The sequence below is a fragment of the Protomyctophum parallelum genome (assembly GCF_964188405.1).
Source record: "Protomyctophum parallelum genome assembly, chromosome: 16".
Classification (NCBI taxonomy): domain Eukaryota; kingdom Metazoa; phylum Chordata; class Actinopteri; order Myctophiformes; family Myctophidae; genus Protomyctophum; species Protomyctophum parallelum.
The window spans coordinates 32,996,128-33,008,816 of NC_139711.1; the positions used below are offsets into that span (position 1 = coordinate 32,996,128).

The following is a 12,689-nucleotide window of genomic DNA, read 5'->3' on the forward strand; positions in this document are numbered from 1 at the left end:
GGTCTTTCAGATTTATCAGACTCCATCCTGATTGGTTAAGATTGGCTTCCAAAGTTCACAGGAGTGCTCAGTTTCAAACAAAATGCTGCAAATCATGAACACATCGCGTGATTTCCGTGAAATTGTGCACCCACATTCCCACTAGGCCGAGGACGAAATGCCACATGAACAATTTCAACTCAGCCTCAAGGTGGCGCTATAACTGGCCGAAAAGTGTTTTTACCTCTAACTGCACGGATCTGTGGATAACCTGGTGGAGACCTGTGCCCGGAAGGGCACTTTTTCTAGTTTCACTTTGTTCAGTATACAGATGATGGCAATACCTGCTGACTGAGTGTGACAAGTGCAATAAGCATCAAGCCAGGATATTTATACTGATCAGTGCAATATGTCATGAATATTATCAAATTACATTTAACCACTCAAGTCCTATTTTATACCAGTTCAGTTGTCATTATATAATAATAATAATAATAATAATAATAATAAAACTTTATTTGTATAGCACCTTTCATGTGAAAGAAGGGACATCCGCACACTGCCACTTGCTAGTTCAGAGCAATTTTATTGAGCAACGTTTCGGTCTTATAGCACCTTTCATGACATGAAATGCTGCTCAAAGTGCTTTACAGAGCAATGGAGAAAAAATAAAATAAAAGCAAGGCATAAACATTCAAAAACAAGCAGTAATGCAATACAGTGAGGACATGAATAACAAAAAATAAAAGATCAATTAAAAGCAAGGGTGTAGAAGTGGGTCTTGCATTGCATCTCAATTTGTTGTAGATCTTCACTTCTAATAACATGCATTCCCAAAATAGGGATGCCAGGTCAGGTAAAATAATTGAACTTCATTCTAATTATTTACACAGCCTATAGGCCTACACAATGATCAGCATGCAGATTTGCATATATTATGCAGATATCTTGTCAGCAATTCATATAGCCTATACATAATTATATGCCCACAATCTGATCATCAACATTAATCCAAGCTAGATCTAAATTATTAACATATTAATGATAGAATAGAAAACAGTAGACAAAACATGTCCTTTCTACAATCTGGGTGGATGGGCAATTGGGCATTTGTTTTTCACAAAACATTTTTGGTTGGGCTTTGGTTTGACTCTTGTGTAGGACCAACACACACACGGTCACGCACGCGCGCGCGCACACACACACACACACACACACACACACACACACACACACACACACACACACACACACACACACACACACACACACACACCCACACACACACACACACACACACACACACACACACACACACACTCACTCAGGGTTGACGTGTCACACCTGCAGTGACGGGAGGGGCGCCAAAATGTGGTGTTTTGATTGGACAATGAGGGCACTCCCTTATTATAAAAGTACAAACTTTTGTGTATGTTCACATGACCTGATGAAGATCAAATAGATCGAAACGTTGTCAGAGAAATGTTCAATAAAGAACGTCTTTCTTATACCTGTGGTGTGCGGGCTCCATCCACTATTAGCACCAAATAGGCCAAAAACAAGGAGGACACCATGACAGAGACACCTTGAAATATGCCTGAGTGAGCTCCTACAAAAATAGAGGGAACTCAAATAGCCAAAACATATATAGTTTTAAATAAAAGACCGAATATAAGTAACCCTAAACTCTAACTCTAAGCCTGACCTCACAGATTTTCAAACGACAACGCAGTGCACTGAATAAACGAACGACAAGAGAGCACACCAGTGCGTTCAGGGCACATTTCCGAACGCACCTTAAGTTATAAGCATAAACTTTGAACCAATTCCTAAGGAGGAACACAAACAAAAATCGAAACAAATGTAATTTAACAATCAGAAAATATAAAAATAATTAAATGAGACTTCTTTCAAATAGATGGCGAATGCACTTATTTACAGTTAATTGATCAAATATGTGACTGCACTACTAAAGTTTATGTTAGCCTCTCTACAATTTACAATTTACAATTTAGGCATTTAGCAGACGCTCTTAATCCAGAGCGACTTACATTAAGCAAGAACAAACAAACAAAAAACAAACAAAAAAAAAGCATTTATCATGAAACATGCGTGAGCTAAGAAAGTAACAGTGGAATATCTATATTATGAGACTATACATATAAACTATATATCTATACTACTATGCTATACATATGTACTATGGCGTGCTATGACTATATACAATGCAATTATAGTGCTGTCTACATAACATGCTATAAGTCTGTATCAAATGCTATCTAAGTCTACAGAAATGCTATCTAAGGGGGTAGGATAAGTGCTATGGGCCATGATGGACTCTGAAAAGGTGGGTTTTCAGACTACGGCGGAAGATTGGGAGTGATGCTGCAGTTCTGACTGCAATGGGAAGTGCATTCCACAGTTTTGGAGCCAGAAGGGAGAAGAGTTTGGGACGTGTGGAGCGTTGTCCCGGCGTTTTTAGTGAGGGTACTTCCAGCTTCCCTGTGTTGGCTGATCTGAGTGCGCGGGAGGGTTTGTAGGGTTCAATCATACATATCATTGCAAGATAAGGGGGAGCCATACCTTTGGTTGCTTTGAATGCCAGCATCAGAGTTTTGTATTCTGTGCGGGCAGCGACCGGGAGCCAGTGGAGGGAGCGGAGCAGGGGGGAGACATGTGAGAATTTTGGCTGGTTGAAGACCAAGCGAGATGCGGCATTTTGGATCAGCTGGAGAGGCTTAAGTGCACATGCTGGTAGGCCAGTAAGGAGGCAGTTACAATAGTCGAGTTTTGACAAGACTGTTGTCTGGATTAGGAGCTGGGCTGATGATTAATGATTAATGATTAATGATTACAAAACAAATATTGTAATGTTTATTTTGCAATGTTGACTAACAGAAAAGTCATTTTACTTTCAATTAAAAATCTTGCCTGTATATTTGTATAATTATGTTGGGTGAGGGTGCTGGGGGTGTGGCTTGAAGGGGGCGTGGCTACCCCAGACCACACACCCCAAAATCCTAATTCTGACACGCCAATGTTCTGACAGCCCTAGCCTCGATACCCAGGCTTTCATTTCGTCTGCGCGAAAGATGAAAGCCTGGAAAAAGCCGTGGGCTGAACCAGTCTAAAAGTGGGAGTCAACCCTTCCGGGTGGGCGTCGCTCTAATGTGACGTAGCGCTGCACTAGGGGGGAGAGGAGGGGCCGGGGGTGACGGACAGATCGATGAGATCCAATCAGGGTGCGCGCATTTCTGAGGCGCGACCCGCCCCTCTAGACCAGAAATGTCTCTGCTTAGGTCAGGCTATGACAGCCCTGATGCACACACACACACACACACACACACACACACACACACAACAACATGCTGATACTGTCTGTGCGTGGTCGGTCATGGCGCTGGAAGACGAGAATCAGAGAATCAGCGACCGCGCCAACTTGAAAATGCAGTTAGTTAACATAGTCCAAGTTCTGTGCACCAGCAACGGACGCTGTAGGCTACATTACAAAAACAAACACTCTTCGACTTTTGCGTCGAATGCATGATAATTCACATGAAGAGCGGAGAAACTCCTCCAGACAGGTAGGCTAAGAAATCTGCACTTTAATCTTTATGATGATGGCCTGTGGAAATTCACTTATTTTACTTGGGTCTCAAATCCTGCAATAGTAGGCCTATATGTCCCGCGATGAAGATAGGATAATCGTCTCAATCCCTCGCCTCACGCAGTCCACTGTCCACTTAAATGTCTACATTCTATATGGATAAATATATTCTAAACCAAGCCCTGTTTGCGCAGTTGTAGGCTACGATTGTATTGTTTTTTAAGATGAGCTATATTCTACACTACAGTTTAAATGAACACACATGGTTCTCAACCTTTTAATTTCAAGGACCGATCTGCCACTGACTTGACCTCCATCCATTTGTCAAATTTTTGTCATTTGATATGATTTTTATTAATGGGACCCTACAAGTTATAACAATCCCCAGTGTTAATTTTCTCTGCAAGCAAAATTGAACCAAATGCACACTGCATACAGCTGGCACATACTGTACAACACACAACATGAATTCCTCTACATGTGTTCACATAGGCCTACATAACTTTACATACTGAATAATAATAAAAACGTGTGAAAACGTTTGAGCAACACTGATATAGCATATAGCATTAGGTGTTTTTTTGTTTGTTTTTTAACAATGTATTTATTTTCCTTTTTTACACACAAATAACAATACAAATTCACAAAAAAACAACAATGAACATTACAAGACAATTACTGACAATTACTGATTAGAACAATAACCCAAAAAAGAAAAGAACAACAACAGCACTACTCCTCTTCAGCTCCATCCATTAAATGTGACAAATTATTGTTCTCTATGTATCTTATAAAATGGCCCCACACCTCCTGAAACATTTCTTGTTTGTCCTTAAGAATGTATGCAATCTTTCCATTAGGTGTTTTAACCCTTCTGGACAGGAATCCCTTTTGTGGTTCTTGTATAGCTTACAGCATAGTATAGCAACACATCATTTTTGAACATTTTGAATAAATATTTGATTATTTTCAGAAAACTTAGATCAGTTCTGTCAAGGTGACTACATCCACTGTGTACACGTCAGATGTTGCTCAGCTTTGCAGAAGTAATTCTCCGGGGATTTGAGTGTTTGCTCAGACCGATGAAAATTTTGAGGGAATATTTGCCCGCACACAAGCCGCGCTACTCCTACGCTGAGTTGCCGGTGCCTTGGAACAAACTCATGACCTTGTGGTCAAAAGGTGAGAGCTCTACTGAGTCCCGACTGAGCTACAGTCCAGATCGACACAATTTAAAGCAGTGAAGAAGACTGCTCCCTGTGATACTGGGAATAGCAAGTTCACACTGTAGCAGTGATTTCAGAATACCTGCCTGTCATCATTTTTTGAGGTACTATGAGCAGTGTCTATTTATATCAGATTCAATGAGTCACTATGTGGTGTGATGTCTCTCAGGTAAGGTGTAAGATGACGAGAGAGTCACTGAAGGGACAGTGTGTACAACGTATACCACTCAAATTGGGAAAATGTACACCTGTCTGTTATATGAAATGTAATATATTTATGATGTATCATAAATGACTGGTGTGAAGTTTTAGTTTAACACTTTTGTATACAGCAGCATCAATTAGCCCATGCCTGGTTAGCCATTTGAGATCATACCTACGTATCATGTCACGTTATGTCCATATAGCACATTTCTCTATAGAGTAAGTTGCATTGTGGGTTTTAGAGCCTCAATAAACAGTTGAGCTACACCTCTGACAAACCAAGCCACTGCTGAAAAGAAAATAAACACTTCAGAGAAATTTACTGCTCCCCAGGACGTGATACCAAAGCAATTAGTGTCCATGAGATTGGTAGGCATGAAAAATCCTTACCGCATGCCTCGCAGCCAATACAAAGGCAATGCATCTCGGTTTTACGGTTCCATTGCTTATTCAGTCTCGTTCGGTGTTCCTCTCCAAGACTCCAGAGTCAGTAGGGAATTATCGTGACAGGCCTATAAATTACTCTTGTATTTAGCATAAAGCATCCCAATAAAGACTACACTATGGGGTATGGCAGGGACCAGAATGCTATATAAACTGTTCCCTGTGGGAAAATGCTGTTGCTTTTGATAATCAGGCACATACTGAAACTAAAAAGTTTATGATAGTGTGTTAATCAAGATGTCAATAGAGGGTATGCGCGTGACATCATCATCAAACCAGGAAGTTATGCGGGAACGCCTACTGAGTGCCAAAAAACTACTTTCTGGCCTTGACAGCCCATACATCCAAACAGAAAAGTCCAATATGCTTGCCTTAAACGAAGTTAAACTATGTTAAACTCACTTTGCCACTAACTTTGCCACTCGATTTGCCATTCACTTTATGCATGCGCATACCCTCTATAAGCGCCCTCCTTTTCCCCTTACTTTCTAGTCGATGGTCCGAATTCCTCAGCTGTTTGCAATATGTCAGCCATGTCAGGTGATACACATAAAAGTCCTGGGTATTATTTAAATCCTATAATTGTTCCTGTAAGTGTCTCTTTATATACCTCTCAGAGTTAAATCAAGAGTCAGGATTTGACTGTGTACTTGTGCGAATGCACCTGCATTCTACATGATAACATTCTGAGTGTTAGTTTAAAACTCTGCATTAAACACTTTGGTAGAATAGTCAATACGCTTGTATTTTTTACGTCATTGAACGTCGTTCTGCTGATGCTGCTGCTGACTCAAAGCTGTCATGAATGGAAATTTGAAAGCAAAACATTAAAAAGCAATGACAGTTTTCTCACTCCCTTCTCAGAAAAGAAGGCGGAAAAACAACACATTTTTTTGAACGATGAATCTTTATACAGCACTGGGCCATTAGATGCCAGCTAATTCCCCAGGAGAGACAGCTTGGATCTGTTTATGTAGTAGGCCTATAACAAACAGCCCTAAATGTCAAATGAGTGGATTTGAGCCGTGAAGGACACCAAACGTGCCTGGCTTGTACTATTTTGCTGTGAGTCGGAGGGATTACGTTAAACAGCCTGTGATCTAGCAGCCTGTAGGGAGTGGGACTCGGGACATGTTGTGAGGAAGAAGCTTGCAAAGTTTGTCCCCCTGTCAAACACACACACACACGCACGCACGCACGCACGCACGCACGCACGCACGCACGCACGCACGCACGCACGCACGCACGCACGCACGCGGGCAAATACATGCATAAACACACACATGGACACATACACTCTTAGATTCTGTTTAGACGGCTTGTGCAGCTCAGATTGTGCTACTTGTCCCTTTGGAATAGAGTGTTTATTTATCCACTTATGTATGGAGTTTAGTCCTTAAAGTTCCGCTGAGGCTGATGAACAGAACAGAGGATCTCATAGCACATGTCCTGAGAATGCCATTCTTATCATTTCCAGTACAGCCTGCATCATTTCCAAACATCCCATAATTTGGACAGAAAAATTACATTAAATGATATGAATTCAGTAGATATAATACACATTTCCTTGTGTTATTTTCTGCCTGCAGTGACTTTGTAATTTCTGCAATTAGGTGTTGAAACGTTTACATGGGAATTAAGTCATGGCTACTTGCATTCACAGCTCCTACCTTTTTACTGCAGCAAGAACGTTTGTATTCTGCCTTGTAGAAGGAAAATCTTTACACTCTTATCCAGGCAGAAGTGGAGTATCTGTTCATAGACACCTCACTATATGGACTGTATTGGCAGTCCATATCTCTCTCTGTGTCTCTCGCTGTCTCTCTCTGTCTCTCTCTCTGTCTCTCTCTGTCTCTCTCTGTCTCAGACTGTGGCCTTATGGTTATAGGAAAGTCTCTTTCACTAAATAATTTTGTTTTAACAAGAAGCGTAAAAAGGTGTCACATTTGAAATCATAAAAACATTCAGCTGTGTAGCCAACATCAGTAACCAATGATGGGATAGGCTTATGCATACAGTACAGACATACAGAGACACAGCAAATAGAGTCCATGAATTTAGTCTCATCAAATGTCCTCCTCTTCCACAGGTTGGCACTTAACACCTTCGCCAGGATGAACAACAACAACGGCTCAGATGAGTTTTTCCAGGCCACAAATCATGCGGAACAGACTTTTCGTAAGATGGAGACATACCTCCAGCACAAGCAGCTATGTGATGTCCTCTTAATAGCGGGGGATCATAAAATACCGGCTCACAGGTTGGTTGTCTGTGTGACCATCTGCTTTGTTTTGATTAATTACACCTGCATCTGCATTAGGTATGGAGCTAATTTTAACTAACTTCGTCAGGGTGTCAATATGGGCCTTCAGGCATGGTTTCCAGAACTTTGCACAACAGCCAGCATGCTAAAGGATGTTGTAACATTTATCATTCACTATCTTCAGGAACCCCAGTAGGGGATTTTTGAGTTGCAAAGCAAGTCTTTTCTTTCACTTGTGTATTTGGGTTTGTCAGGAGAAATGTGTTGCATACTTGACTAGTCATTGGTTAGACATGGGTTAAGGTTAGGTTTAGGTGTGCTGCCCTGTGGGAGGTTAGGGTTAGGGTGAGGGTTTGAGATGTAGTTGTAGGACTAATGACTGGTCTAACAAATGACTAGTCTAAACCAAGTACTGTCTAAACTAAGTACTGCACCTTTGTAAACACATAAGTTTTAATGCCTACCGCATGAGATCCATGTTCACTGGGTTGTTTCTGCCTGCATGGCATGTCTTGATCAAATTACACCTCTTTCCCTTCTCCTCTCTACATTATGTTTGAGATACAAGTGAACAATCTGGTTCATTACATCCAGATGTCAATATATGGGCATCCACCCCTTGGTTGAATGGCTGAATTAAACAGGCCTTTCTGAACATGGGACGTTATTGTGGTTGCTGCTGTAACAGACCAATGAAACAAAAAAATTGAATGATTAGACTGGACAAGTAACTAAGTCAGCTTGAACATGGCTCTACTTTCTCACATGATGTGCCAAAGTAAAAGCGTAACTGCGTATCTGTCCTGATGGACCAACACCAATATCTAGAACCTCCATATTTTTACCATTGTTACATAAAGGTGTAACAGAGGATTATTACAGATTTATTATGAACTACTTTATATGAGATCCACAGACTTTACTCAAATTGCAGCTGAATACATGAAACAAAATTACTTGCTAATGCCTGTCAGAATAACAAATAGACTTTGGTGTAATCTACACTCTTGGCAAGCTCATTTCCTTGTAATAGCATCTGATTATGCTTGTCCTCATGCATTAACCAATGTCTTGTGTGAACCAGACAAAGGCATGAACCCAATTAGAAATCTGACTGTTGCAGTTATTATAATATGAAATTGTTGTTTATGGTTTAATTTATTTTATCTTTTCCTTTGACAATTTGAACCTTACGGCATCATGCAGAACAGAGGACATTTTAGCAGTTGAGGCACTCATACAGAACCAGTGTTGCGTGAAACTACCCAAACTCTCTAAATCACTGTTAGAAACATCATCCATTAAATTATTAGGCTGAACCACAATAGCTTTTGTTTTCAACAAAGTGTGCTGTGATTTAGTTTATTCAGCGCAATGATACGATATCCATCCATCCATCCATCTTCAGCTTATACGTAGTCGGGTCGCGGGGACAACAGCTCCACCAGAGAGCTCCAGACATTCCTCTCCAGAGCAACATTAGTAACTTCCTCCTGGGGGATCCCGAGGTGTTCCAAGGCCAGTGAGTCGATGTAATCCCTAATCTGCGCCTTGGTCTGCCCCGAGGTCTCCTCCCAGTGGGACGTGTGTCGAGGACCTCCCTAGGGAGACGCTCGAGAGGCATCCTAACCAGATGCCCGAACCACCTAAGCCACTTCAATATGGAGCTAAAAAATAAAAAAATAAATAGTTGCACATGAAATTATGTTGTCCATGAAAGTAAATTCACCCAAAATGTAATGTAGTTTATGTCATTGATGGCAGATTGGTGCTGAGTGCTGTGTCGGATTACTTTGCGGCGATGTTCACCAACGATGTGAGGGAGGCCAAACAGGAGGAGATTAAAATGGAGGGAGTAGATCCTGATGCCCTCCGATCCCTGGTTCATTTCGCCTACACTGGTGAGTGCTCATAAACCCATTCACTGGCTCTTGTAAGTAGTTATGGGATTTCCCATATGCAAGCATGATTAAAGCAGATCAATAATGCAACATGTCGTCGGCCCAGGGATAACATTCGGATTATGCAGAGAAACATGAGGGTTTTTAGGGAAGCGTTGTTCCTTCATCACACCCAGCAAGGAAGTGTGCATCTGCTCGATTGTTGTCGTAATTGTTTTGTAATCCTCGCTGTGCAGTGTGGATTGTGGCGGCTGGGTTTTCCTTAAGGATAACAAGGAGGTTGAGCTGAATTCTCTGCCAATAAAGCCCTCATTAAGTATTGATTTGAAGACTCTTCACTGTAAAAAGAAAAAAAAAGATGGTGTAAAACCTCAAATTAATGACTTCCTTTTTTGCTGAGCATCTGCACGGTTGTCTCATAAATATGTCATTGCATGTTCTGACCTTGAAGGTGTCCTTGAGCTGAAGGAGGAGAACATTGAGAGTTTATTGGCAGCCGCCTGCCTCCTGCAGCTCTCCCAAGTCATCCAGGTTTGCTGTAACTTCCTCATGAAGCAGCTCCATCCTTCAAACTGCCTGGGAATACGCTCCTTTGCAGATGCCCAGGGCTGCGTCGACCTGCTCAATGTGGCTCACAACTACACTATGGTAGGTGGGGCAAGCCACTAACATGGCTGGCTAGGGTAGGGGAATTATTTACCAGTACTTGCAATAAGGGACTACATCCCAAAAGTAATTTTCCACAAGGAGTTTATGCTAATGACTTTATTATTATTATTATTATTATTATTCCACTATGCTTAATAATTTAACTGCATTGCAACTGGTTTTAATTTCAAATGAGGATTAGCCTACAGGACAGCACCTCAAACTGACTATGTTCAATGTTCCATAATGCTAATCATAATTCAAGTCAGTGAGTATAATTGCAAACCATTTACAATATCAATATGTTTTGTGGTAGTACAGATACAGTCTTTTTCGTGATTGCCTGCATGAGCCACATGAAACCTGGTTCTACTTGGTGGGAAAGCAAAACAAACCAAAAAAAGAAAAGTTAAAATATGATTTTTCTGCTCCAGTTTGACTCCCACCTAATTATTATACAAACGGCATTATGCAGGTTAACCAAGCATCTCAGTCCTGGATGCATATAGATAACGACACGCTTTGTATTATTTGTGACTATCGTCTGCTTTCAGGTCTGGTAATTTAAATAATCCTCAATGACCTGTGGAGGAATGAACTGTTGCTGTGTTGGTTATTGTATCTAATTCCATGAATGCATTATGTGCACATTTGAATAGAAATTGAGAGGTTTCATGCTTTCACTTGATATAATTCGGTTATGTGTCTGTCTGTCACTATGAGATACCACGTAATGGCACATGGATGGAACACACGACTTGGGGTGGGGGGGAGTGAGGAAGCCAATCCTATACATTGCCATGCGTGGCAAATGTATTTTCATCAGAAATGAGATCCATGCCCATATTTAGCAGATAACATCTCTCTGGCCATGCAGAAGTGACAGTATGAGACAGGCGCTATCTCCTAAAGGACATCTGCTCAGGGTGTTTACATGGGCCTCATCCAGGACCAAGAGGTTAATCTAATCACAGAACTGCACAAGAGGGCCGTCTTCCTGTTCAATGGCTTCAGTAATGAACACAGAGGGCACAGCGCTTCCTGGAACCACATCCTCTGGGTTCTGAATGGAGCAGGTTGTGTTTTGATAAGACTGTTTTTCCCTGTCAGGCATCCTTTTCCTTTGTGAAAGTGTTGTTTTTCGAAAAATGAGATGTTTTGTTATTTGGTTTGACTGTCCACTGTCAAGAATATAGCCTATGCATTGTGAAATTAATTCTACACTCTAATTATATTCTCTGCTCACAATTATATAAAAATAGAAGAACCCTCAAGTCCAAAAGAGGGATACAGTATAACATGCAGACACAGTAGTAGCATATTGACCAGTATTTGTTGCCTCCATAGCAAAGTGATAACTTGACTCCGCCAGATGGCGGCAGCAGTGAGTTCCTCATTGTGCTCCCATCTGGTCTCTCTCGGGCAGAGACGCCGTACTCCGATCAAATGCTGATCGGAGCGATATGCGCCCCTAGAGGAGGGATCAACGCGAGACTGATGACGTATTGAAGCCATAGACTGTAAAAAAATATGGACAAATCGTTCTCCGGGTCTGATATGGACGTAAAATGAAGCCTGTCAGTCCTTGAATTGTAAGTCGCCATCTTTCTAGATCCGTTTGGGCCCAGCTGAGCCATTGGCTGGCCCAGACAACGAGGCGGGACTTCCCCCCTTCTTCTTCGTTGGTTTTTATTTTGACTCGAGTGGGTGGGGGATCCCGTTCATAGATTGTAACGGTAGCCACGCCCCTCAGAACATACGGGACTTTATGGTCATTTTTTAAATAAATGGGACCATAACTTTCCCAAAAGAATATTATGACATTAGAAATGAGACTTTAAACTAGTTACTGGAAGCAGAAATTATTCATGACCATGTTTATTAAGGTAATACAGTCTAGGTGAAGTTGGGCCCAAATACATGGATCTCTATGGAGCTATGGGGTTTTTTGAGCCCAATGACAGTGCCACAACAGGCCATTATATGAATTTTCAGGAAATCCGATTTCCTTATGGCTTCACAAAATATCTGTCTGACTGCCCCCCTGATTGAAGCGCTGCCACAGTGCAAATTTAAACACAACCTAACAAGACTACAACTCAAAATTATTATGGAGATATCACTTTTTGTCCCGCTGCTTCCGGTTCATCGTTTCTGCTTGAGAGAGACCAGATCAAGATAGGAGGAGTGAACTCAATACTGCCGCGATCTGGCAGTCAGGTTAGCAAAGTGATGCCTCACTTAAAATTATATTCACGGTTCTCAATGCCTTGATGTTTTGAAATATAAAAAAAAAATCCCATCCCAAAGTACAATTATGAGCCAGACAGCCAGTTACACTTTCCGTTAATTGGATCGATTTGTGTAGTCTTCCACTGCAATGATCTTGTTTTCCAAGCAGTTGACTCAATTAGTTT

The 12,689-nt window shown here is 41.3% G+C and overlaps 1 protein-coding gene across 3 annotated transcripts in view; it reads left to right on the plus strand.

Moving 5' to 3' along the window:
- Positions 1–12,689, plus strand: part of klhl4 (kelch-like family member 4) — a 45,370-nt gene that overhangs the window by 16,008 nt on the left and 16,673 nt on the right. For 2 of the 3 annotated variants that reach the window (XM_083785458.1, XM_083785456.1), the window contains 3 exons: positions 7,550–7,720; positions 9,488–9,624; positions 10,076–10,272. In XM_083785458.1, the coding sequence (XP_083641584.1) occupies positions 7,575–7,720; positions 9,488–9,624; positions 10,076–10,272 (480 nt within the window). In that variant the 5' untranslated portion in view covers positions 7,550–7,574. Of the gene's footprint in view, positions 1–3,466; positions 3,564–7,549; positions 7,721–9,487; positions 9,625–10,075; positions 10,273–12,689 lie in introns of those variants that run through there. The other variant, XM_083785457.1, reaches the window with a different exon arrangement.